The sequence below is a fragment of the Chiloscyllium plagiosum genome, unplaced genomic scaffold, assembly GCF_037043375.1.
Source record: "Chiloscyllium plagiosum isolate Xiang-an unplaced genomic scaffold, Cpla_swu_hap1 HiC_scaffold_18, whole genome shotgun sequence".
NCBI lineage: Eukaryota > Metazoa > Chordata > Chondrichthyes > Orectolobiformes > Hemiscylliidae > Chiloscyllium > Chiloscyllium plagiosum.
This window is the reverse complement of record NW_028270156.1, coordinates 31,421,814-31,449,716: the sequence shown is the minus strand read 5'-3', so window position 1 is coordinate 31,449,716 and position 27,903 is coordinate 31,421,814. Positions and strand designations below refer to the sequence as shown.

The 27,903-nt window shown below is 40.8% G+C and overlaps 1 protein-coding gene across 5 annotated transcripts in view; it reads right to left on the bottom strand.

Annotated features, from left to right (window-relative positions):
* Positions 1–27,903, bottom strand: part of LOC122557720 (BTB/POZ domain-containing protein 10) — a 92,201-nt gene that overhangs the window by 31,792 nt on the left and 32,506 nt on the right. For 4 of the 5 annotated variants that reach the window (XM_087996401.1, XM_087996402.1, XM_043705629.2 and 1 more), the window contains 2 exons: positions 17,463–17,659; positions 1,745–2,030 (listed from right to left, as the gene is read on the bottom strand). In XM_087996401.1, coding sequence (XP_087852527.1) covers positions 1,745–2,030; positions 17,463–17,659 — 483 coding nt within the window. Of the gene's footprint in view, positions 1–1,744; positions 2,031–17,462; positions 17,660–19,510; positions 19,610–27,903 lie in introns of all 5 variants that reach the window. The other variant, XM_087996403.1, reaches the window with a different exon arrangement.

Genomic DNA, 27,903 nt, shown 5'->3' with positions numbered 1-27,903 from the left:
AAATGGAGAACATAGACCTGTTAACTTTCTGCCAATAGGAGGATGTTTTTGACCGCATGGGCTGAAGTGCCTTTTCCTGTGCTGGAGCTCTCAATGTCTCGATAATAAAGTTTCACAGGAGGTCAATAAAAAAAGAAATTACAGCACACGGGATTCAGAGTAATATATTGGTACAAACAATTGGTTAATGGATAGAAAACAGACATTAAGAGTGAACAGGTCATTTTCAGCATGATGGGCTATTCCTTGTAAAATACCACAAGTGCAAAGTTGTGCTCTCAGCTGTTCATAATCTATGGAAACTTGAATGCGTGAACAACATGTAATGTTTCCAAATTTGCTGATAACAACTAGATGCAAATGTAAGTTGTGAATAAGCATCAAGGGACAGACTAAGTGAATGAGCAAGTTTATGGCCCATGAAACAGACTGAATAAATGCGAAGTTATCCACTTTGGTAGGAAGTAAACAGAACATTTCATAAATCATGAGGGGTTGGGAAGTGCGCTACAGCAAGCAATTAGAATGACAATGGCATGGTGGCCTTCATTACAATGGAATTTGATTACAGTAGTGAAGATATCTTGCTGCAATTGTATACCACCTTGATTAGATTGCACCTGGAGTACTGCGTACAATTTTGGTTGTATCCAGGCCAGGATATAGAGGGAATTAAAATGAGGCTTACTGTATCAACCTCTGGGTTAGCAGGATTGTCTTAGAAGAGTCTGAGGGAGCTGGCTTGTATTTGAAGGTTTTGAAGAATGAAAAGTCATCGAATTGAAAGTTACAACCCTAACAGAGTGACAAGGTGTATAGCGATAGTGTCTCTCTTGGATGGTGAGTCCAGAGCAGGGAACATAAATACAGATTAAGGATTGACATTTCACACTCCGATGTGGAGGAATTTCTTGACCCAGAGGGTGATGAGCCTTTAGATTTCTCAACCCTTGACGGCAGCTCATTTATTGATCATGTTCAAGAAATCATAGATAACATCGGAGGGTGTGGGGGTGAAGTGTGGAAAAGCAGTGTTGTCGCAGTTGACCAGCCATAATCCAAAAGAATGTCAAATCAGTCTGATTAGTCCAGTAGTTTTTGAATAATGTGCATGATAAGTTAAGAAGGTGCTGCAAAATTTTCAGGAAGCAGTGCTGCTTTAGCTGCTGACATCATGGAGTTGGCAGGGTGGGTAAATAGCTCCCAGCATCTGATTGGTGAATGGCACTGTCACTCAGTGTGTAGAGCAGTTAGGTCTTTCATTTTTGGGCTTTGCCCTTTTGTTGGGGTGAACTAGCCAGATCACAGAGTGCTGTTACCACAGGTTATTTGGGCAATGCCAAGTGGAGCTTAGAATGTGGGAAGTGTGGTATCTGCAGTGCACAAAGCTGCCCCTCTGTTGGAGCAGAGTTTGGCTCATCGCCATACCCGAGCCCTGCAAATGTCTTTGGGGTGGGGGTGTGCGTGCAGTTACAATTACCAGTGACTGGTGTTGGTTGTGATTGGGCTCCACAATGGCGTGCATGGCGATTTTTTTTTTGGAGGGGTGTGGACTCACTGATAATTCAGTTTCTCCGTTCTTACTATGGCAGTAAACACAAGTAAATGTGATATTCGTGAGTAATCAGTGCAGATGAATGAAATGCGCGAGTCGTGGAATTGTTTGTCTCATTGAATTTAGCCTCAGTACTGAAAAGGTTGGTAATCACTGGAATAGTCTACCCCAACTCTTGCAGTAGCTCACCTGCCCAGCATTGTATTGGGTTGTGCAGTGAAAATAGAAGGATCCACAACAAATCTGGTGTTGTCAACAATCAGCGTAACCCGTTCTGAAGTGCGGATGCTTCGAGTGCCTTCTTTGACATTTTCGTAGACAAAAACCATTTCTCCTCCCGATTTGCATGTCCCATCGATGGTGGGTGGATTACAATTTCGGCTGATATTGCCGACACTGCTGGAGCCATTTGGGGAAATCTTTTGAAGACGAGGGCTGTTTGGCCGTGATGTTGAAGTGTGATCCTTTTCTCTGTCTACATGCAAAAAATATTGCAAAGTAAGAATAATCCATCTGCATTTGCAAACACTTCCTCCTTATTACGTACTGCATGTAATTCACCCAACAATCAAGAGAAAGAGTATTTTTGTTTAGGTTGTCTGGGAATATCAACTTCCCTGAAGAATTAAATTCCCCAGCTAGTCAGTCCAAGTCCAAATCAGATTTGGTGAAATAAAGAGATTGACCACATAAACTACATTGTTAGCATCAACCAGTGCAACAAATCTGGCACAGTTCCTCTCCATTTTGGTAAGAGAATTTCAAGTTGACATTTTTGTGGCACAGTAAACACATTTCACTGCAAAAAAAATTAGAAATTCTATAAAGAACAAGCTGTTTATCATAACACTACTGAATTTGCATTCATAATATCTTTAAAAGTAGAAGAATGCTTCATAGACATGTCAGCAATAAAAATCTCACATCAATCCACTGGAGTAGATACCAAGACAAATGACCGAATGTTTGGTCGAAAAAGCTGGATTTCAAATTGATGTCAGATGAGGTGAAAGAACGAGAGGCAAAGGGGTTGAGAGAGGAAATTATGGCTTAGAGTCAGAAATAGAAAGCAATTAAAATTTTGGATAGACAAGGGCTTGAGTTGGAGCAATAATTCACAGGTTTGTAGGGCTGGAGGAAGCTAGAGACGGGAGGAAGGAAACAAGGCAATGGAAAAACTTCAAAACAAGAGAACCTTAAAACTGGGGCCAGAAGTCAGTTTAAGCACAAGGATTATGAGTGAGTAACACTTTCACAAGTTAGAATATAGTAGCAGCTTTGGATTGTTGTTGTATACAGGTGTATCAACTAATGACAGATTCAAGTACACCAAATTCAAAACATCATCTGAGCAGAGAACAACAAAACTGAAGTAATTGAAAAAAAATTAGAACAAGAATCTCTTTAATCTTGCAGTAATTAGCAATTTATTCTTTCACTTCCAGTTAGTGGGCACTGGTTACAGACTGCTTCTGCAAAACTGTTCAAGAAATCTGAACCACTTGCGACTCCCTTGCATGTCCATTACAAGAACTCATTATTAAATTGATTGCCAAGCCTATGCACTTGGCTCAATTTCTACTGTGTCTCGTGTCCATTCTTCCACTTTCCACAGGTTAACTCCTAATGTTGCTTGCACAAATTATAATTACAAGTAGTTTTTACAGGCTTTACAACTTCACAAGCTGTGGCTTGAACATGAGCAAGCAGAAATCAAATCTTTAAAAAGGTTGCTCCATAAATCTAGGAAGTACATTCCATAATAACACCAATCGGTGGACGGTGATATCAATCACTTTACTAACTCAATCAATTACAAACCAGAATGTTCTTACAGGGAAATAAAAGTAACAGAGGTGGTTTGCTTGGGTTTCAATAAGTCTTGGGTGCTGTCGACCAAATGGCAGACATTTGCAACTCTGCATTATTTCAGTAAAATGCTTGCTTCTGATCTTTAAGCATTACCTGTACACTTTGGAGCAGTGTCTGCATGCAAGCAAATGTAAGAGAATTCTAAAGCCAGCCCCCTAAAATGGAAACAAATAATCTGACCAATTTTATGTTCAACATTTGCACACAAAAGAACTACTCATACAAAAATTTCATTGCATTGGTACCCACACATTGTAGGCTAAATAGCAAGAAAGTGAAATCCAATGAACGTCAATTCAAGGGCAAGCCTCTTAGGACTAATGGATCTAGTTATATTGGCTTGTTCTTGCTAACAAAGTTGCATCAACAGCAGATCCCAGTTGAGGAAATAATGATGCGAGCAGACCCAGAAAATACTCTAATATCCTTTATACTACATTGGCCAGTGAGGGGAGGGATGGAACAGCAGTGGTAATCAGTGTCTTCAGCTGCCTGCGTCATATGGTGATATTTATAGCTGTGCATCACAAGCCTTCTCTGCCATTAATGTATGCAGAGTGTTAAACTGATTCATCATTACTTCAGAAGACAACTTTTTTTTCCCTATCATAAAGATATTTTTTCAACAGCAGTACAGTGGCGTTATGTAATATGAAAGGGGGAGTTTGTGGTCATAAAGGTACCTTTCTTGACATCTCAAAATATTTAACAAACCTCAACAAATTAATGTGCTTTTTTGCAGGCAAATACAGAAAACCAATGTTTTAGTAATGTAGGTTGAGGAATAAATATTGGCTGGGAGACTGGGGAGAATACCACTGTTAATACAGTCATGATTAGAGTAGGCACTTTCTAGATTATATAGAGTCATAGAGATGTACAGCATGGAAAAAGACAATTCGGTCTAACCAGTCCATGCCGACCAATATCCCAACCCAATCTAGTCCCACCTGCCAGCGCCCGGCCCATATCCCTCCAAACCCTTCCTATTCATATATCCATCCAGATGCCTCTTAAATGTTGCAATTGTACCAGCCTCCACCACATCCTCTGGCAGCTCATTCCATACACGTACCACTCTCTGGGTGAAAACTTTGCCCCTTAGGTCTCTTTTATATCTTTCCCCTCTCACCCTAAACCTATGCCCTCTAGTTCTGGACTCCCCGACCCCAGGGAAAAGACTTTGTCTATTTATCCTATCCATGCCCCTCATAATTTTATACACCTCTCAGGTCACCCCTCAACCTCCGACGCTCCAGGGAAAACAGCCCCAGCCTGTTCAGCCTCTCCCTGTAGCTCAAATCCTCCAACCCTGGCAACATCCTTGTAAATCGTTTCTGAACCCTTTCAAGTTTCACAACATCTTTCCAATAGGAAGGAGACAAGAATTGCACGCAATATTCCAACAGTGGCCTAACCAATGTCCTATACAGCCGCAACATGACCTCCCAACTCCTGTACTCAATACTCTGACCAATAAAGGAAAACATACCAAACACCTTCACTATCCTATCTACCTGCGACTCCACTTTCAAGGAGCTATGAACCTGCATTCCAAGGTCTCTTTGTTCAGCAACAATCCCTAGGACCTTATCATTAAGTGTATAAGTCCTGCTAAGATTTGCTTTCCCAAAATGCAGCACCTCACATTTATCTGAATTAAACTCCATCTGCCACTTCTCAGCCCATTGGCCCATCTGGTCCAGATCCTGTTGTAATCTGAGGTAACCCTCTTCACTGTCCACTACACCTCCAATTTTGGTGTCATCTGCAAACTTACGAACTGTACCTCTTGTGCTCGCATCCAAATCATTTATGTAAATGACAAAAAGTAGAGGGCCCATCACAGATCCTTGTGGCACTCCACTGGTCACAGGCCTCCAGTCTGAAAAACAACCCTCCACCACCACCCTCTGTCTTCTACCTTTGAGCCAGTTCTGTATCCAAATGGCTAGTTCTCAGTGTATTCCATGAGATCTAACCTTGCTAATCAGTCTCCCATGGGGAACCTTGTTGAACGCCTTACTGAAGTCCATCTAGATCACATCTATCGCTCTGCCCTCAATCTTCTTTGTTACTTCATCAAAAAAACGCAATCAAGTTTGTGAGACATGATTTCCCACGCACAAAGTCATGTTGACTGTCCCGAATCAGTCCGTGCCTTTCCAAATACATGTACATCCTGTCCCTCAGGATTCCCTCCAACAACTTGCCCACCACCGAGGTCAGGTTCACCGGTCAATAGTTCCCTCGCTTTTCTTTACGACCCTTCTTAAACAGTGGCACCATGTTCGCCAACCTCCAGTCTTCAGGCACCTCACCTGTGACTATCGATGACACAAATATCTCAGCAAGAGGCCCAGCAATCACTTCTCCAGCTTCCCATAGAGTTCTCGGGTACACCTGATCAGGTCCGGGGGATTTATCCACCTTTAACCGTTTCAAGACATCCAGCACTTCCTGCTCTGTAATCTGGACATTTTGCAAGATGTCACCATCTATTTCCCTACAGTCTATACCTTCCATAACCTTTTCCACAGTAAATACTGATGCAAAATATTCATTTAGTATCTCCCCCATTTTTGCTGGCTCCACACAAAGGCCGCCTTGCTGATCTTTGAGGGGCCCTATTCTCTCCCTAGTTACCCTTTTGCCCTTCATATATTTGTAAAACCCTTTTGGATTCTCCTTAATTCTATTTGCCAAAGCTCTCATGTCCCCGTTTTGCCCTCCTGATTTTCCTCTTAAGTATACTTCTACTTTCTTTATACTCTAAGGATTCACTCAATCTATCCTGTCTGTACCTGACATATACCTCCTCCTTTTTCTTATACAAACCCTCAATTTCTTTCGTCATCCAGCATTCCCTATACCTACCAGCCTTCCCTTTCACCCTGACAGGAATATTCTTTCTCTGGATTCTCGTTATCTCATTTCTGAAGGCTTCCCATTTTCCAGCCGTCCCTTTACCTGCGAACATCTGCTTCCAATCAGCTTTCGAAAGTTCTTGCCTAATACCGCCAAAATTGGCCTTTCTCCAATTTAGAACTTCAACTTTTAGATCTGGTCTATCCTTTTCCATCACTATTTTAAAATGAATAGAATTATGGTCACTGGCCCCAAAGTGCTCTCCCACTGACACCTCAGTCCCCTGCCCTGCCTTATTTCCCAAGAGTCGGTCAAGTTTTGCACCTTCTCTAGTAGGTACATCCACATACTGAATCAGAAAAGTTTCTTGTGCACACTTAAGAAATTCCTCTCCATCTAAACCTTTAACACTATGGCAATCCCAGTCGATGTTTGGAAAGTTAAAATCCCCTACCATAACCACCCTATTATTCTAACAGATAGCTAAGATCTCCTTACAAGTTTGTTTCTCAATTTCCCTCTGACTATTGGGGGGTCTATAATACAATCCCAATAAGGTGATCATCACTTTCTTATTTCTCAGTTCCACCCAAATAACTTCCCTGGATGTATTTCCGGGAATATCCTCCCTTAGCACGGTTGCAATGCTATCCTTTATCAAAAATGCCACTCCCCCTCCTCTTTCTATCCTTCCTGTAGCATTTGTATACTGGAACATTCAGCTGCCAGTCCTGCCCATTCCTGAGCCATGTTTCTGTAATTGCTATGATATCCCAGTCCCATTTTCCTAACCATGCCCTGAGTTCATCTGCCTTCCCTGTTAGGCCCCTTGCATTGAAATAAATTCAGTTTAATTTATTAGTCCTACCTTGTCCCTGCCTGCCCTGACTGTTTGACTCACTTCTGTTCTCAGCTGTACCCGTCTCAGAGCGATCTCTCTTTTTTTAGATTACAGTGTGGAAACAGACCCTTCGGCCCAACAAGTCCACACTGACCCGCCGAAGCGCAACCCACCCATTCCCCTACATTTACCCCTTTTACCTAACACTACGGGCAATTTAGCATGGCCAATTCACCTGACCTGCACATCTTTGGACTGTGGGAGGAAACCGGAGCACCCGGAGGAAACCCACGCAGACACGGGGAGAACGTGCAAACTCTACACAGTCAGTTGCCTAGTCGGGAATTGAACCCGGGTCTCTGGCGCTGTGAGGCAGCAGTGCTAACCACTGCGCCACCATGCCGCCGTCTTTCCTCACTATCTCCCTGGCTATCTCCCAACTTACTAGTTTAAATCCTCCCAAGCAGTTCTAGCAAATTTCCCTGCCATGTTTTATTGAAATCTGTCTCTTGATTAAATGTTAAAAATATAAACCATAAGTTAGCCTGGAGCACTACTTTTTTTAAAAAAAGCAATAAGACAGTGCTATTTTCTGGGTCTGTAGATTGTGAAGGGGCAAAGATGGTCTTTAGTAGAGTGACATGCTCTTCCTGTTGGATGTGGGAGTTTAGGGAGAGTTTCCATGTTTCTGTCTGATTATGTCTGCAAGGAGTGCCTTTGGCTGTGAATCCTATCATATCACATGGATCAGTTGGAGTGGCAGCTCGAGGCAATGAGGAACTTACAAGAGCTAGATGTGTGATGAATGGCAGTTATAGAAAGGGAGAAAAGGCGCAGATACACTTAGGTAGGTGTGTTAACTCTAGGAAAGATAGGAGGGGTAGACAGGTAGTGCAGGAGTCTCCTGTGGCTGCCCCCATGTAAAACAAGTATGCTGTTTTGGAAAACATAGGGGGTGATGGACTCTCAGGGCAATGCAGCACAAACAGCCAAGTTTCTGGCATTGAGTCTGGCGCTATTGTAATGAGGGGTATGTTGGGTTCCAAATGATTGTGATAGAGAACTCTCTAGTCAGAGGCACAGAGAGACATTTCTGCAGCCAGCAGCAAAAGATCAGGATGGTGTGTTGCCTCCCTGGTGCCAGGATAAAGGATAGCTTGGAGAGGGTGCAGAATGTTCTGAAACAGGGAGAGGGACCAACAGGAGGTCATTATTTCCAATGTGTACAATGACATGGGAAGGAAAAAAAAGGATGAGATTCTGAAGGGAAAATATGCAAAGCTGAGCAGGAATTTAAAAAGGAGGTCCTAGAGGGTGGTAATAGGAAGTTAGAACAGATGAATGCGTGGTTGAGGAGCTGGTGCAGGGAAGAAGGGTTCAGATTTCTAGATCATAGGAATCTCTTCTGGCATAGAAGCGAAATGCACAAGGAAGACAGATTGCACCTGAATTGGAATGGAAAAATACACCATCTGGGAGCTGCTTGGGAGGATTTAAAATAGTATGGTGGGGTGGTGGGACCGAGGGAGATAGTGAGGAAAGAGATCAATCTGAGACTGGCACAGTTGGGAGGAGTGAGTCAAACATTCAGGGCCAGCAGGAACAAAAAGAAAAAGGTAGGATGACAAATTAAGCTAGTAGAAAGTGAGGACTGCAAATGCTAGAGGTCAGAGTCGAGAGTGTGGTGCTGGAATAGCACAGCAGGTCAGACAGCATCTGAAGAGCAGGACAATCAACATTTCGGGCATAAGCCCCTCATCAGGAACTTGAAACGTCCATTTTTCTACTCCTCCAATGCTGCCTGACCTGCTGTGCTATTCCAGCACCACACTCTTGACTCTGACAAATTGAACTGCATTTATTTCAATGCAAGAGCTGAACAGGGAGAACAGGTGGACTCAGGGCATGATTAGGCACATAGGAATGGGATATCAAAGCAATTAGAGAGATGCGGCTCAGGGATGGACAAGACTGGCAGCTTAATGTTCCAGAATACAAATGCTATTAGGAGGATAGAAAGCAGGGCAAGAGAGGAGGGGGAGTGGTGTTTTAGATAGAAGATAGCATTACAGCTGAGCTGAGGGAGGATATTCCTGAAAATACATCCAGGGAAGTTATTTGGGTGGAACTGAGAAATAAGAAAGGGATGATCGCCTTATTGGGATTGTACTGTAGACTCCCTAACAGTCAGAGGGAAATTGAGAAACAAACTTGTAAGGAGGTCTCAGCTATCTGTAAGAATAATAGGGTGGTTATGGTAGGGGATTTTAACTTTCCAAACATAGACTGGGACTGCCATAGTGTAAAGGGTTTAGATGGAGAGGAATTTGTTAAGCATGTACCTACCAGAGAAGGTGCAAAACTTGACCTACTCTTGGGAAATAAGGCTGGGCAATAAGGTCTCCAAATAGACCTCACCAGCAAGGATATATTTCCCTCCCCTCCCCTATCAGCGTTCCGAAAAGACCACTCCCTCCGCGACTACCTCGTCAGGTCCACACCCCCCACCAACCCAACCTCCACTCCCGGCACATTCCCCTGCAACCGCAAGAAATGCAAAACTTGCGCCCACACCTCTCCCCTCACTTCCCTCCAAGGCCCCAAGGGATCCTTCCATATCCGTCACAAATCCACCTGCACCTCCACACACATCATTTACTGCATCCGCTGCACCCAATGTGGCCTCCTCTACATTGGGGAGACAGGCCGCCTACTTGCGGAAGGTTTCAGAGAACACCTCTGGGACACCCGCCCCAACCAACCCAACCGCCCCATGGCTGAACACTAATTCCCCCTCCCACTCTGCCAAGAACATGCAGGTCCTTGGCCTCCTCCAACGCCAGACCATGGCAACACGACGCCTGGAGGAAGAGCACGTCATCTTCCGCCTAGGAACCCTCCAACCTCAAGGGATGAATGCTCATTTCCACCCCCCCCCACCTTATCTCAGTTCCAACCCTCGGACTCAGCACCGCCTTCTTGACCTGCAATCTTCTTCCAAACCTCTCGGCCCCCACTCCCTCTCCGGCCTATCACCCTCACCTTAACTCCTTCCACCTATCGCATTCCCAACGATCCTCCCCACCTTTTATCTTAGCCTGCTTGGCAGACCTTCCTCATTCCTGAAGAAGGGCTTATGCCTGAAACGTTGATTCTCCTGCTCCTTGGATGCTGCCTGACCTGCTGCGCTTTTCCAGCAACACATTTTTCAGGTGACAGATGTCAGTGGGGGAGCACGTTGGGGCCAGTTACCATAATTCTATTAGATTTAAAGTAGTGATGGAAAAGGATAGACCTGATCTAAAAGTTGAAGTTCTAAATTGGACAAAGGACAATTTTGATGGTATTAGGCAAGAATTTTCAAAAGCTGATTGGGGGCAGATGTTCACAGGTAAAGGGAGCTGGAAAATGGAAAGCCTTCAGAAATGAGATGAGAGTCTAGAGAAAATATAAAGCCGATAGGTGTATTCTTAAGAGGGAAATTAGGAGTGCAAAAAGGAGACATGAGATAGCTTTGGCAAATAGAGGTAAGGACAGTCCAAGGAGTTTTTATAATTACATTAAGGCCAAAAAGGTCACAAGAGAGAGAATAGGGCTCCTCAAAGATCAGCAAGTCTGCCTTTGTGTGGAGCCGCAGGAGATGGGGGAGATACTAAATGAGTATTTTACATCAGTATTTACTGTGGAAAACAACATGGAAGACATAGAATGTAGGGAAATATATGGTGACATCTTGAAAGATATCCATATTACAGAGGAGGACGTGCTGGATGTCTTGAAACGCATAAAGGTGGATAAATCCTCAGGACATGATAAGTTGTACCCTAGAACTCTGTGGGAAGCTAGAGAAGTGATTACTGGGTCTCTTACTGAGATATTTGTATCATCGATAGTCACAGGTGAGGTGCCAGAAGACTGGAGGTTGGCTAACATGGTGCCACGTTTAAGAAAAGTGGTAAGGACAAGCCAGGGGGAACTATAGACCAGTGAGCCTGATGTCGGTGGTGGGCAAGTTGTTGGAGGGAATCCTGAGGGACAGGATGTACATGTATTTGGAAAGGCAAGGACTGATTCGGGATGGGTCAACATGGCTTTATGCATAGGAAATCATGTCTCACAAACTTGATTGAGTTTTTTGAAGTAACAAAAAGAGGGTTGATGAGGGCAGAGCGGTAGATGTGATCTATATGGACTTCAGTAAGGTGTTCGACAAGGTTCCCCATGGGAGACTGGTGAGCAAGGTGAGATCTCACGGAATACAGGGAGAACTAGCCATTTGGATACAGAACTGGCTCAAAGGTAGAAGAGAGAGGGTGGTGGTGGAAGGTTTGTTTTTCAGACTGGAACCAGTAGAGTGCCACAAGGATCAGTGCTGGGTCCACTACTTTTCGTCATTTTATATAAATGATTTGGATGAGAGCATAAGAGGTACAGTTAGCAAGTTTGCAGATGACACCAAAATTGGAGGTGTAGTGGACAGTAAAAGTGGTTACCTCAGATTACAACAGGATCTTGATCAGATGGGCCAATGGGCTGAGAAGTTGCAGATGAAGTTTAATTCAGATAAATGTGAGGTGCTGTATTTGGGAAAGTAAATCTTAGCAGGACTTATACACTTTTAATGGTAAGGTCCTAGCGAGCATTGCTGAACAAAGAGACCTTGGAGTGCAGGTTCATAGCTCCTTGAAAGTGAAGTTGCAGGTAGATAGTGAAGGCATTTGGTATACTTTCCTTTATTGAGTACAGGAGTTGGGAGATCATGTTACAGCTGTACAGGACATTGGTTAGGCCACTGTTGGAATATTGTGTGCAATTCTGGACTCCTTCCTATCAGAAGGATGTTGTGAAACTTGAAAGGGTTCAGAAAGGATTTACAAGGATGTTGCCAGGGTTGGCGGATTTGAGCTATCGGGAGAGGCTGAACAGGCTGGGGCTGTTTTCCCTGGAGCATCGGAGGCTGAGGGGTGACCTTTATCGAGGTTTACAAAATCAGGGGGGACATGGATAGGATAAATAGACAAAGTCTTTTCCCTGGGATGGGGGAGTCCAGAACTAGAGGGCATAGGTTTAGGGTGAGAGGGGAAAGATATAAAAGAGACCCAAGGGGCAACTTTTTCACACAGAGGGTGGTACGTGTATGGAACGAGCTACCAGACAGTGGTGGAGGCTGGTACAATTGCAACATTTAAAAGGCATTTGGATGGATATAGAATAGGAAGGGTTTGGAGGGATATGGGCCGGGTGCTGGCAGGTGGGACAAGAATGGGTTGGGATATCTGGTCGGCATGGATGGGTTGGACTGAAGGGTCTGTTTCCATGCTGTACATCTGACTCTACACCACTTTTGGAATATTGCGTGCAAATCTGCTTTCCGCCCTAATGGAAGGATGTTTTGAAACTTGAAAGGGCTCAGAAAAGATTTACAATGATGTTGCCAGGGTTGGAGGATTTGAGCTACAGGGAGAGGCTGAATAGGTGGGGGCTGTTTTCCCTAGAATGTTGGAAGCCGAGGGGTGACCTTCTAGAGGTTTATAAATTCATGAGGGGCATGGATAGGGTAAATATACAAGGTCTTTTCCTTTAGGTGGCGGTGTCTTGAACTAGAGGGTGTAGGTTTAGTGAAGGCATTTGGTATACTTTCCTTTATTGAGTACAGGAGTTGGGAGGTCATGTTGCAGCTGTACAGGACATTGGTTAGGTCACTGTTGGAATATTATGTGCAATTCTGGTCTCCTTTCTATTGGAAAGATGTTGTGAAACTTGAAAGGTCTAGTGAGAGAGGGAAAAGATTTGAAAGGGATCTAAGGGGCAACGTTTTCACGTAGAGAGTGGTATATGAATGGAATGAGATGCCAGAGGACGTACTAGAGGTTGGTACATATACAACATTTAAAAGGCTTTTGGACAGTGATGTGAATAGGAGGGATATGGGCCAACTGCTAGCAAATGGGACTAGACTAGGTTAGGATATCTGGTCGGCATGGACGAGTTGGACCACAGGATTGGTTTCTCTGTTGTACATTTCTATGACTCTAAATAGTGTCATGGATCTGGTACAGTTATGAAACAGCAAACAAAATTCATTTTAACTGAATGATATCACCTCAAATGGTATTGCATTCCCTCAAGACTATATTGCATTTCTGCCTAGACTGTGCACATGAGTCTGTGCACCATGGCTTGAACCCATGGTCTTTTGACTCAGAGGCAAGAATACTAGAGCTAAGACAGGCAAGGCTGCAAGATAGGCTATTTGTCTGAGAGCATACTGCTGCTCCCCCAAACAGAAACCAAAGAGTAACAGCTGACAACTTCACAGGAATACCCACAAAAGAGTAAATCAGCATTTATGTAGCACCTTATCACAAGGCAGAATATCTTAAGTGCTTTGCAAAGAATATAATAATTTGTAAAATGTGGTCATGGTTCAGTTAATAATGACAAAAAAATCATTCCAGCAAGGCACACTGACAAAAATAATAAAATTAATCTTTGCGAGCACTGGGTGCCCATGACACCAATGTGTCCTTATTCTCGTTTGTTAGGCATAAAAGTCTGTTTAGCATCTCATGCAGAGAAAAATGCACCTCCAGCAATTTAGAACACCCTCTGCATTGCAGAGAAGTGTCAATTACAGATAGTGTATTGGTGAAAATGCCATTATTTTTCTGAGGAGCACGGATTTTGATCAAACAAATGTTGCTGCCTTATAATCCCATGTTAACAGTGTTTATGGTTTAGCTTTGCCAACTATTCCTTGAAAGATGCATTTCTAAGGCCACACATATTTCATGAACTTTGCTTCTCTATTTTCTACTGAAACAAATATTTGCCAAAAATTCTAAAATACCAACATTACAACTTGCTACATTTTCGCCAATCGACAAATGACAAATATCATCTCAATGATTCGAAGTTTGGGTTTCAACCTTTAATTACATATTTGCAGAGAACTCTGATTATTTCGATTATTCTCTTGATATTTTAATTACAGCACAAACTTTGTGAAGATCAATCATATGTATTTTAGATTGATAAGCTACAGGAACCAAAAATAACCACAACATCTGCACTCTCTTCAACCCACAAAAAAATATTACATACCATGAAGACAACTATATTCCACATTTGCACATTCACCTTCATTACACATTTTAATTCTTATTTCTCGCCCCTTTGGTTCTGTACCCTTACCCCAATTAGTTTTTCAACAAGTTGCTAAACAGTGATCTTGATCCAAGGTCATTTCTAATTCAATTTAAAGTCAAGCCTTACATGATGGAAGCACTCTAGGAAAAGCAGCTAGCCTTTGCTCTCTCCTTTCTATCAAGATTTAACACACCTGTCAAAGAACAGAGATGAAGAGTTTCTTTGCAAATTCATTTTTAATATTTATCAAGGTGATGGTCATCAGGGCAGTAAACAACACATTTTTCCACAATTGGTACTCAGTGTTAGAATCAACATTCCCACGTCAAGTTTTGCATCATCAGGCAGTATTTCCTCTGAACTTTTAACTCAGTGTTTGAAAAAAAATTATCTCCACCAATATCAAGATAATGTGAGAATGTGCTGAAACAAAAAAAAACTTAAACTTGTCTTGTTTCTTTCTTGATTCCTTCTACGTTGCATTCAGATAGCTGATCTGCAAACTCACAGCTCACCAGGGCAAATCATTTGCTTATTTACTATACCTATTATAACAGTCAGGAGAGGAACAGCAGTATGTGACTATCAGATATGGAAACCCTAAAGGAGTCTCAGCCCTTGCAATTATTCAACAAGTTCAGTGGTGTTGGAGTTGTGTGAACAAAAGCAGGGACTGCAAGGAAGACGACCAAACTGACAACACCACCACATCTGGCAATATTTGATGTGTGCTATGCGTGCCTGTGGAGAGTTGAGGGATGTACACGAGGAGATACTTGGAGTGTTATTTAAAGTTCAAAACAATAGCCCAGGTCGCAATATGGACAACGATAAGCAGGGTCTCATAAGAAGGGACGTTAAAAAATGTCCATCAGCAAATAAAGTCTGAGTAGGAAAAAATGGTTAAATGACAGAATTGTAAATTCTTTAACAAATGGATGAATTGATGGAAATAACAAAAATAACACTATGATATAATAGACAATGCAGTTTGAATGGAGTTACATAGGAACATAGTTATTAGCGGAAAAATCTTACAAGTCCCATGACAGTTGCCACACTAAATCAGAATCCTGTATACATCAAGAAATAATGTAGGCTTGTAAGAAAGGAGATGCAATAATCACAGGCAAATTTAATTTTCATACAGTTTGGATGAATAAAATTACAAAGGTAGCCTGGAAAAGTCCATCAATATGTGAGCTACTTTCTTCAATAAAAACAAACATTCTTGATCAAACAGGAAATAAGCCATTTTGGAGCTTGTACGGTGTGATAAGGTAATATTAGTGACTTCACAGTAAAGGATCTTCACCGTAAAGGGGATTATAGAGTTAGAGGGTCATTGAGATGGACAGCACAGAAACAGACCCTTCGGTCCAACTCATCCATGCCGACCAGATATTCCAACCCAATCTAGTCCCACCTGCCATTATCCGCCCCACAACCCTCCAAACCTTTACAATTCATATACCCATCCACATGCCTTTTAAATGCATTTTCAGCTCTGATCTCCAGCATCTGCAGACCTCACTTTCTCCTGTATATTTAATAAGTCAATCTTATGCAAGCTTCAACCTTAACATTTGCTAAAAATTCCAAATTCTTTCTTACCACCTGCTCACTGTCAAAATCTACAGACTCTGTTCAATTCAATTTATTCATAGAATCCAGAACAGCGCATAATTGAAATGCCCTGTCCCTGCACACTTCATGTGCTGTTAAGGTTACCTCCCTCACCAGTGCACAGTGCCTTTCTTTCAATCCTTCTCTAATATGACAATATAGCATCAAAACACAAGAGCATATATGCAGCCAAGTTCATAAGTTGCAATTTTGCAAGTCACTGAGATTGCAGAGCTGACAAATAATTGCATAGCAATGACAGAATTCAACATATCAGAGAACAGAAGTATTGTATATGGGAAGCATTACATCAGTGTGTGCAGAGAGACAGTGAGCGCGTGGGAGTCAGACAGGGAGGTGTAGAGTGGAGCATTACAGCATGGACAGAAGAATGGCTGATGAACAGAAAGCAGAGAATACGCATGCAAACATGGTTCTTATTCAAGTTGGCAAGATGTACCAAGTGGTGAGCCACAGCAATTGATAAGAGAACTTAAATTTTTACAATTTATATAAATGACTTGGGTAAACGGATGGAAGATAACAATTACCAAATTTGCTGGCAACACAAAAATAGAAGGGAAAATAAGTTGTGCAAAGAGGATATAAAGGTGCCTCCAAAATATATATATAGATGTGTTAAGTGAGGGGTAAAAGATGTGACAAATGGAATATTATGCGAGAAAGCGTGAAATTTGGCAAGTAGAATAAAGAAATATTTTATCTAAATGTTGAGAGATTAAAGATGCAGAGGGATCAAAACATCCTTGGCTATGAATCAAAATTGATGGAATGCAGGTACAGTAAGCAATTGGAATGGTAACAGAATATCATGTATTGCCAGGAGACAATCAGATCAGCCACACTGAATGGCCTGCTACTGCTCCGAACCTGTATGCTCGTTCAAGGCATGTGAGAGGTAGTAAGAGAGAGAATGGAAGAGAGGTGATGAGACTCATATGGAAAGCAGAGAGAAAGGGAGATATAGGAAGAAACTCTACAGAACTTAGGCAGATATCTTTGAAGAAATATACAGAGGAAAAACAAGCATTTGGTTGCAGCTGGAATACACAGTTGGAAAAAAAAGGTCACCGAAAATCACCAGAATGGACTCCATTTCTTTCCGAGCGAACAGAAATCTTGCTCTGAAAGCAGGAAAAAAATTTAGGCTTTGCAAATTTTAAAGCCAGCCCATGGTTGGAATCCTAGTTTTAAAAAGACAACAAATTTGTGCTGTGATAGAAGACAAAGATTTCATAATTTCAGTAAAAGTTCAACATCAAAAGTACTTTCAAATTCCTTTAGCATTAAGTTTTGGTTGTGAGGTTTACAAGAACAGTCTCCAACCTGACAACTGTGTAACCAGCTGATATACTGCAAGCTGGAATTTAACTTCTCAAAAATTACTCATTTACAAATTGACCCCTATTTTCTGACTAAAAGTTGTGTCTCAGATATCGGAGTTCTACATATTTTTGGGATAATAGATAACTTGCTAAGGAGTTCTCAGAATCAGAAATTGTGGTAGTAAAAACAAAAAAGCCAACTCACCACCATGATGCTGTCTAGTTGGTGAAGTTACATTCCTAATACATGGAGTAAGCTGTCCTTCTGTCCTTTCATGTGATGAGTCACGAGAACGGTCACTCGACCTGCGCCGATCACGAGACCGCTCATAACCAGTAGCTGCGTGGAGGCTCATTTTATTAATTCGTGCTGTCCCAAGCTTTGGGGTGCGTGAAGGTGCACTGCGAAATGAAACAAACTTAAGAATCCTGAAAATAAAACAATTCTCAAAAAATTCCATTACTATTTCCTTTAATGCTTGGCGAAGGTATAAGAATTTTTAATCTGTAGACTGAATCTTTATAACACACTTATTACAGATAATTCTCCAAGAAATTCTACATTGTAACAAACGTGAATAATATAAATACTTATACTATTTTTTAAATCATCCATTTGGCTGTGGGTCTGAAGTCACACATAGGGCAGACCAGGTGAGGACAGCAGTTTCCTTCTCTGAAGGACATGAATAACCAGATGGGTTTTTCCAACAATCAACAGTAGTTTCATGGTCATCATTAGACAATTAATTCCAGATTTTTATTGAATTCAAACTTCACCATCTGCCATAGCGTGATTAGAACTCAAGTCCCCAAAACATTGCCAGTGTCTCTGGATTAATAGTCTTACAATAATACCATTAGGCTATGACCTGCTCCTTGGGTGTCCAGAATCATACAAAGAGACATGTCAGCAAATGGCATACAGGTAAAGATCTTCTATCTATGCACTCTGCCCCACATGACTTCAGTACCATATGTACCATAATAGGTACAATGCATCCCACTCAATATCATGCAATTGTCTGGCAGTAGCAAAACCAAAGGTTAAAAATCTAAGTTAACTTCTTTTGTTAGACAATCCACAGATTTAGGTGACTGACAAAAGAAAATGGAAGCAAAACAAGGAAAGCGGATTATGATCTAGAATATGCTGTCTGAAATAATAGTGGAATCAATTCAATACTAACAACCTAAATGGAATTGGATAAATATAGCAATATGGACAAAAATTGTGGGAAGTGGAACTAATTAGATAGCTCTTTCAAAGAGTTGGCTAATTGTGTTATAGACTAAATGGCTCTTTCTATGCAATCATCTCAATTTTATGAAAATGATGTGGAAATTTTAATGCAAGTGTATAGACTATCAGTGGGAAACATCTGTTTCTATATTTAGAGCATGAAATTATCACGTAATTTAGTAAAAGGTTTCCAATATATAGTTAAGAACAGATCAGCAAAGAAATGGTGAGGGTTTCTGATGACGCAAAAATTAACTATTCCGCTCGACTCTGCATTAAAAAATCAAAGAACCAAACTTAAGGAGATTCATTAAAAGTAATAAGGAATTATTTTATTTGTTTTGTCCCCACACCGAACAGAAACACTGAAGAACAACCCAGGACATTTTTTTTCAATAAAAATGAATCAAACAAAAAAACTGAAACCAACAAACAGTGCTGACAGGACAAAAGTCCAATGTCTTTGAGAGCCTGCTGAGGCACAATGGCCCAAATGACCTACTTCCATGTTATAAATTCCATGATGCTATTCTTGCAACAGATAAATCATTTTGCTCCACTGATACCTGTGTACAGAACAATAATTACCCCCAGTCTACAATTTGTACCAAGTTCCATTTTGAATAGGAAACAATTCTTGAAACATACCACAGGAAAATACACTTCTGCCCAAAAACCCCCCAACAATCAAATATTAGGAAAAAAAGTGTTCCAAATGCAGAAACTAATTTAATGCCATTTTAACTCATGAATGTTTTCGAGCCTTGGAAAACCTCTGGACTAATCATTTATCAGAAGGCAGATAATTCGAATCAAGGATAGTCAGCCCATTCCCTATGTCGTCATTTTTGCCAGATGAAGTTGAAAAAATATTACAGGATGGACTGCAGATTTCAAAAGATCCTATATTTTACATAGAAATGTTACAAGAAGAAGCTTGAGAACTTATTCATTTTTTATTTGAAACTCAGTATGTATGGGAGAAGATCAGCACTGAAAACTCAACTAACCTTTGCAAAGCTAACAGTGATGACGGGTCGCAACGCCTGAGTGTGATCAACCCTTATTCTGTTGACAGTGATTAGCTCAACCCTGACACAGAGATGAGGCTGTATTTAGAAAAAAATAGTCTTCAGTTTTTAGTTCATTTCAGTTTTTGAACGTATCATTACAAGATACTTGACCTGTACAACGTTTGACTTGAATTTGCCCCTTTGTGACTTAACAGAAAGCAGAGACTAATTTTGCTTTATGGCAACCTTGCAAGCATCTCTCTTCTCATTTCAATTTCAATCTTAATATTCATTATTCAACTTATTGTGGCTTCCACTTGCAAAGTTAGATCTTTGCAAATTCGATCTATTAACTATTAAAATCAGCTCAGGCTAGCATCAAGGAATGTCTTTTTAGGGTATTAAATCAATGGTCTAAATCATACACCATACGAATACAGCGTGCTACTTTGAAACTAAACCACCAGAAATTGAAATCTTCAAAACCAGTACATTTACTGCATTTATACGAATTTTGAATTACAAACCAAAAGAGTGCTCAATTCACTGTTGCTCACTTTCAAGAAATAGAGAACTATCACATTGAACACAAGGTCAGTGAACATCATTCTTGAAAGTCTTAATCAATTGGTCAATGGGCTTAGGAGTGGCAGATGGAGTTTAGTATGGATAAATGTGAGGTCTTGCATTTTGCGAAAACAAACAAGGGCGAGACTTGGACAATTAAAAGTAGGGCCTTGGTAGTTTTGTAGAACAGAGAGATCGAGGGGTTCAGGTACACAAGTCTTTGAAGTTTGCATCACATGTAGACAGGGTGGTTAAGGTGGCATTTAGCATGCTTGCCTGCATTACTCAGATCTGAAGAGGACATCACGTCAAATTTGTACGTGATGTTGGTGAGGCGGCATCTTACATACTCTGTCCAGTTCTATTCACATGGTTATAGAAAGGATACTATTAAGCTGGAGAAGGCTCAGAAAAGATTTACCAGGATATTGATAGAAATGGAGAGTTTCAGTTATAAAGAGAGGTTAGATAGACTGGGACTTTTTTTTTCCCCACTGGAGTGTAGGAAGTTCAGGGGTGACTTTATAGGAGGTTTATAAAATCATGATGGGTTTTGGTAAGGTGAATAGCATAAGTCTTTTCTCTAGGTTGGGGGGTTTCAAGACTAGGGGGCATATTTTTAAAGTGAGAGGAGAAAAATTTTAAAAAGACACGAGGAGCCATTTTCTTACAGTGAGTGGTTAGTGTGTGGAACGAACTTCCAGAGGAAGTGGTTGATGCAGGTACAGTCACAATGTTTAAAAGACATTCGGATAAGTACGTAAATAAGAAATGTTTGGAGGAATATGGGCCAAGCATAGGTAGTTTGGACTAATTTAATGGGATTATAATCAGCATGGATTTATTGGACTGAAGGGTCTGTATCTATGCTGTATGACTGTATAACTGCAGAATAAACTTTAATGTTTCCCAAGCACCCTTTACGACCTCAGTGTCCCAATGTGCTTTACAGCCAATGAAGTACTTCTCAAGTGTAGTCACTTCTGCAATAGTATACATTAAAGTGAATTTGTGCACAGGAAGGACTCTGAGACTATCTGTTTGGCGTGACTCTTCTTGACGGATAAATATTGTTAAATTCTGGAGAAAACTCCAGGTTCTTCTTCGAATAGTACTATGAAAACTCTTGTTCTCATCTGAGACGACAGATGAAACCTCAGTTTCATGCTTTACCTGACAGTACAGCCATACCAACAGTGCATAGTGTGATAGGAGCTTCTGAAAGGGTTACCCACTGAGACATGTTTGACATCTTGATTTAGGAGAAAAAAAAATGAATTAGAAACAACCGAAATAGGAACCATTGAAAGCAGAAAAGATAAATCCACCCTGGAATCATTTTAAATTAGTATGATCCCAGTTGATGCTATTACTGGACAAGTCAGATACCAGCCAGGAACTTGGCATGAGTAATCGCATTTAGATTTATTTTGGTTTTAACTAAGTGGACTCTTACTGAAACGTAGGCTTGCAGTGCTTCAGAATTTGATTAAAACAGAAGCATCTTAACCAAAGAAATCAAGAAAAAAAATAGAATAAATCAGTCCAGCTTCTTATGATACATATTCAAAGATTTCTAAACACGCTTTAAAAAAGTGTGATTCCATTAATCTCAAAACACACTTTTATAAATTGAACAAGTACCAATTTTTGTCCAGTACCCAAAACTATACTTATAGAGGAATCATATCACAATTCCTGTGTCTTTGGCAGATACAAGTCATTTGTAACTTAAACTTTTAAACTCAAATGCAGATTGTTCCTTCTTGGAAACAATGTTAGCTTCAATCCTTTTCTGAAGAAGGGCTTATGCCCGAAACGTCGATTCTCCTGTTCCTTGGATGCTGCCTGACCTGCTGCGCTTTTCCAGCAACACATTTTCACCACTATGTATCCTGAACAAAAACAGAAATTGCTGGAAAAGTTCAGCAGGTCTGGTAGCACCTGTGAACAGAAATAACAGTTAACATTTCAGGTCCAGTGACCCTTCCTCAGTTAAGTTTTATAGAAAAAAAAACAAGCTTTGGAATTTTCTAACAAACCTGGAGGCCCCATTCTTCACCTTAGTGTCATTAAAAAAAATAAAATAATGAAAAGTTCATTTGTGGTGCTCAAAACCCATTCACCCTACAGCCAGATCACAAAAACTGTTTTAAAATAAATCACTGTAGCTACAGAAAAGCTTACAAGTTAATTAATATCAGACCCAATGAAAATGCACTCGTTACTAACTCAAAAACTAACACTTACTAAAAATATTTTTAATCTATCATTGCAAACTTTGCATCACATCTCACCCCCAATAAATAAAAGAAAATCTATCTTCAATAGGCATCATTATTCACTAAAAGTTATTAATTCTAAAACATTCTAATTATATGGTAACATTGCTTTGCAACTCTGTGTAATCATTTTTACACATCAGAGTCTCTGGCATGTGCATTGTCAAAGTATTTGCTGAAATATTTTCTTTTCCAAGCACACAAATAATTTTCAACTTATGAAGTTGAAGAATTACGTTCTATCAAAATAATTGTAAAGTTTTTGTCATGAAATATTTTGAAATAAAATCAAAGCATTCTGATCCAGATAAGTAACAGTTTTATCCAGATCTCAATGTGTTTCAAAATCATGTGGTTGAACAAACATTGAACATAACATGGAAACTGACCCTTCGGTCCAACCAGTCCATACCAGATCATAATTCCAAATTAAACTAGTCCCACTGCCTACTTTTGCAATAGAACAGCTGTCACACTGATGTCAGTGACATCAACAGCCAGTTCAAATGGTTTTGCATTATACAGTATAGCTACAATTGGTGCCACTGTAAATCCAGCTTTCAAGTTTACAAAGGCAATTTAACATATGTCCATTCAAATTTTCTGTTCCTTCTCAATGGGTTTTTTAAAGGTGCAACAACAGTGAGTGTATTTGGAACAAACTTGCAAAAAAAAATCTGCTCATGTCAACATAAAATTTCTGTTTCACTTTGGATATAGAAAAATCCAAAATAGCCAGTATTTTCGCTTCTTTAGCCTTGCCCCACAACATGACAAATAAGTTATTCTGGCATTGGCAAACTCACTCTAAACCAAATTTAAAACTATTGTCTTTTTGTAGCTGACCAAATAGCTCAGTTAAGTGGTATAAGTATTCTTTCCATGGTTTAGCAAAAACAACCAAATCATCGATATGAACAGTAAAATGACCACTACTCGCGGATCCGCGTACTTTTGTGTTTGGTGCCAGACCTGATATTTTTGTTACCTAATTATAAAAACTGAAAGAACAAAAAAGACTTTCGGTGTTTTGGAAAGCATCAAGGTAGAACCAGTTCCTCAGACCTGATGGGATCTAACCCCAGAATGGATGGAGGTCAGGAAGGAAATTGTTGGGGCCTTGTATGAAATTTTCATATCCTCTTGAATTACAGGAGAGCTTGCAGAGAATTGCCAAAGTTGCTCTTTTGTTTAAGAAGGGAAAAAGGACAATCCAGGAAGTTACAGGCAGGTGATCCTTATGTCAGTGGTATGAAAATTATCAAAGAATATTAGGGACAGGATTTACTCAGATTTGGAAAGAAAAGGGCTTATTAGCGAGAGGCAGCATGGTTTTGTGCAGAGGAGGCTGTGCTTCACAAACTTGTTTAAGTCTTTTGAAGAAGTGACAAAGATGATTGATGAGGGCAGGGTGCTGAATGTTGTCTACATGTACTTTTGCTATGTGAACACCAAAGCCTTTGACAAGGTTCCTTACGGCAGGCTGATTTAGAAGGTGAAGTCAGATGGGATTCCTGCTGAGCTGGTAAGATGGACTCAGAATTGGCTTGGTCATACAAGATAGACAGAAGCAGTGAAAGGCTGTTTTGCTGACTGGAGATCTATGACTAATGGATACAGAAGTGACTTGGAGGAGAATGTAGATGGCCTGATTACTAAGTTTGTGGACTATGCAAAGATTGGGGGAGAATTGCAAGAGGATACAGCAGAATAGTGATAGACTGAAAGCTTGGACAGAGATATAGCAGATGGAATTTAATTCAGACAAAATGTGAGGTGATGCATTTGGAAGGTTTAATTCGGGAGGGAAGAGTGCAGTAAATGGCAGGACCTGAGATGCATTAATGTACAGATGAATCTGGGTGCAGTTGGCCACAGTTCCTTGAAAGTGCCAGCAGAAGTGGATAAGGTGGTCAACAAGGTGTATGGCATGCTTGCCTTCATCTTTCAGGGCAGAGCATAAAAATGGCAAGTCATGTTGCAACTGTACAGATCTTTAGTTCAGCTACATTTGGAATATTGGCCACAGGTCTGGTCACAACATTACCAGAAGGGTGCAGAGGCTTTAGAGAGGTTACAGAAAAGTTGACTGGGATGTTGCCTGGTTTGGAGGATATTATCTATGAGAAGCGATTTGAGATACTTGATTTGTTTTCACTTGAATGTTGGAGGCTGAAGGATGACCTGATAGAAGTAAACAAAAATTATGAGTGGATAGTCAGAGCCTTTTCCCAGGTAGAAATGTCAATTACGAGGGACATAGGTTTAAGATAAAAGGGAGTAACTTTAAAGGAGATGGGAGGGGCAGCTATATTTTTTTTTAAACACAGCAGATAAGTACCCACAATGCACCAGAGGTAGAGGCAGAAGTATATCACCTCGTAGATCACATGGTAGAAGCAATAACCACGTTTAAGAGGCATCTTGACAGATACATGAATTTGCAGGGAATATAGAGATACATAATGCGCAGAGTCAAAAAGGTTTTAGTATAGAAAGGAGGCACGTGCCAGCACAGGCTTGTTAGTTCCAAAGGTCTGTGCCTGTGCTGCATTGTTCTTTGTTTTTTGTTCTTAGTTTAAAAAAAGTCCCAATAGATCGCGCAGGTCCAACATGCCACACGGGGGGTTTCTACTATACCACTTTCCTTGTTATTATACTATTTGTGGGAGGTTCATGTCCCTATCCCCCACAAATAACATAGAACATAGAAGAATACAGCGCAGTACAGGCCCTTGGGCCCTCGATGTTGCGCCGATCCAAGCCCACCTAAACTACACTAACCCACTACCCTCCATATACCTATCCAATGCCCTCTTAAATGCCCATAAAGAGGGAGAGTCCACCACTGTTACTGGCAGGGCATTCCATGAACTAACGACTCGCTGAGTGAAGAACCTACCCCTAACATCAGTCCTATATCTACCCCCCCTTAATTTAAAGCTATGCCCCCTTGTAATACCCGACTCAATACGCGGGAAAAGGTTCATACTGTCGACCCTATCTAACCCCCTAATCATCTTGTACACCTCAATCAAGTCACCCCTAAACCTTCTTTTCTCTAGTGAAAACAGCCCCAAGTGCCTCAGTCTTTCCTCATACGATTTTCCTTCCATACCAGGCAACATCCTGGTAAACCTCCTCTGCACCCGTTCCAATGCCTCCACATCCTTCCTATAGTATGGCGACCAAAACTGCACACAATATTCCAGATGCGGCCGTACCAGAGTCTTATACAACTGCATCATGACCTCAGGACTCCGGAACTCAATTCCTCTACCAATAAAAGCCAGTACGCCATATGCCTTCCTCACCGCACTATTTACCTGGGTGGCAACTTTCAGAGATCTGTGTACATGGACACAAAGATCCCTCTGCTCATCCACACTACCAAGTATCCGACCATTAGCCCAGTACCCCATCTTTTTGTTATTCTTCCCAAAGTGAATCACCTCGCACTTAGCTACATTGAATACCATCTGCCACCTTTCTGCCCAGCTCTGCAGCTTCTCTATATCCTGCTGTAACCTGCCACATGCTTCCTCACTGTCAACAACTCCTCCGACTTTCGTATCATCCGCAAACTTGCTCACCCAACCTTCTAACCCCTCTTCCAGGTCATTTATAAAAATGACAAACAGCAATGGTCCCAAAACAGATCCTTGCGGAACACCGCTAGTGACGGCACTCCATGAAGAAACTTTGCCATCAACTACTACCCTCTGTCTTCTTCCATCCAGCCAATTCCTAATCCAAACCTCCAACTCACCCTCAATGCCATATCTCCGTATTTTCTGCAGTAGCCTACCATGGGGAACCTTATCAAACGCCTTACTAAAATCCATATATACCACATCTACCGCTTTCCCCTCATCAACCTCCTTCGTCACCTTTTCAAAGAATTCAATAAGGTTTGTGAGGCACGACTTGCCCTTCACAAAACCATGCTGACTATCCTTGATCACATTATTCCTATCCAGATGTGCATAAATCCTATCCCTTACAATTCTCTCTAAGACTTTGCCCACAACAGAAGTGAGACTCACCGGCCTATAGTTACTAGGGCTATCCCTACTCCCCTTTTTGAACAAGGGAACCACATTTGCTATCCTCCAGTCTTCTGGGACTACTCCTGTAGACAAAGAGGACATAAAAATCAAGGCCAATGGCTCTGCAATCTCCTCCCTTGCTTCCCAGAGAATCCTAGGATAAATGCCATCAGGCCCAGGGGACTTATCTATTTTCACCTTTTCCAGGATTTCCAACACCTCTTCTCTACATACCTCAAAGCCATCCATTCTACTTATTTGTGATCTAATGTAATTTGCCAGAAAAGAAGACAGAAAACTAATAAGCAGAATCCACTGAAGAATATGGGCAATTCTCTCTGTCATCATGTATGCTTCCCAACACCCCTAAACCTAGGCAATCAAGACCAATCCAGACAAAAATTGAGCTATTCCAGCTCTGAACACTGGCTTATCTAACATATTGCTTTGTAATATTTTGACTCTGCAACATCACTAGTGATACAAAATAGCTTTGTCAGAAGAGATGATACATCTGTGCAATCTCAAATAATTCACCAATACAATTGTGGGACACATACCTGTCCCTCCAAACAACAGCCAAAAACTGAAAATTTCACTATTCTTTCCTTACATCCCTCCATTATTTTCAGTTTCGCAAAATTAGTTAGGATATAGATTAAGGGTGAAACTCTTCAAAAGATGACATGAACTAGGCTACAAATTCTGTAGTTAACAGCTTAAAATCACATTTCAGGATATGATTTGAAGCCATGTCCTTCTGAGATTTTGTCAAAAAACTGTTAATGATCATGAAACACAGGTAATGTCATACTTTTAAGAATGTTTAAATCCAGTAACCAATTAATAAATAGCAGTATTTGACTAAAATAGCATTAAGGTGATTCAAAACATTTAATGATTTTCTTGTTAATATATCTTGAACAAGAGATAGTAACAAGCACTTGAGGGATGGCCTGTTAATTAAGCCTCATTTGTTTCCTGCCTCTTAACTGCTTTCCTCTTCAGTACATGTTCAATTAAAACAGAATAGGTATTGAGGTCAGGAAAATCTCAAAATAATATTTAATTTGAATTGTAAGCTATTGGAAAGATATTGTTTAAGAAAGCAAGATTTGAGATGCATTCATGCCAGCAGCAAAGGGAATGTGTCACTTGAGAATTCAGTCAGTGACGTAAATCGGATAGGCTATAAAAAGATAAAGTTCTCAAAATTGTCAGTCTGCAGCTACAACATATTCATGAGAAAAATGGATTGTTGGAGTGGCCTCAGCCCTTAGGTTGATTACCAAGCTGAAGTTAAAATGGCAAGTTGTCAAAATATAATTAAAAAGTAAGCAAAGTTTGCTTGCTGCAACTCCACAGTCCTGATTAACCGCAGATTTGGTTTGGAATATGGGTCACTGGAGATGCACTGAGTCAGTGTGGTTTAGAGAGGCAGCAGGACAAAACAAAAGGTAAATGCTGAGCAATAGTTCTGCATACATAGAAC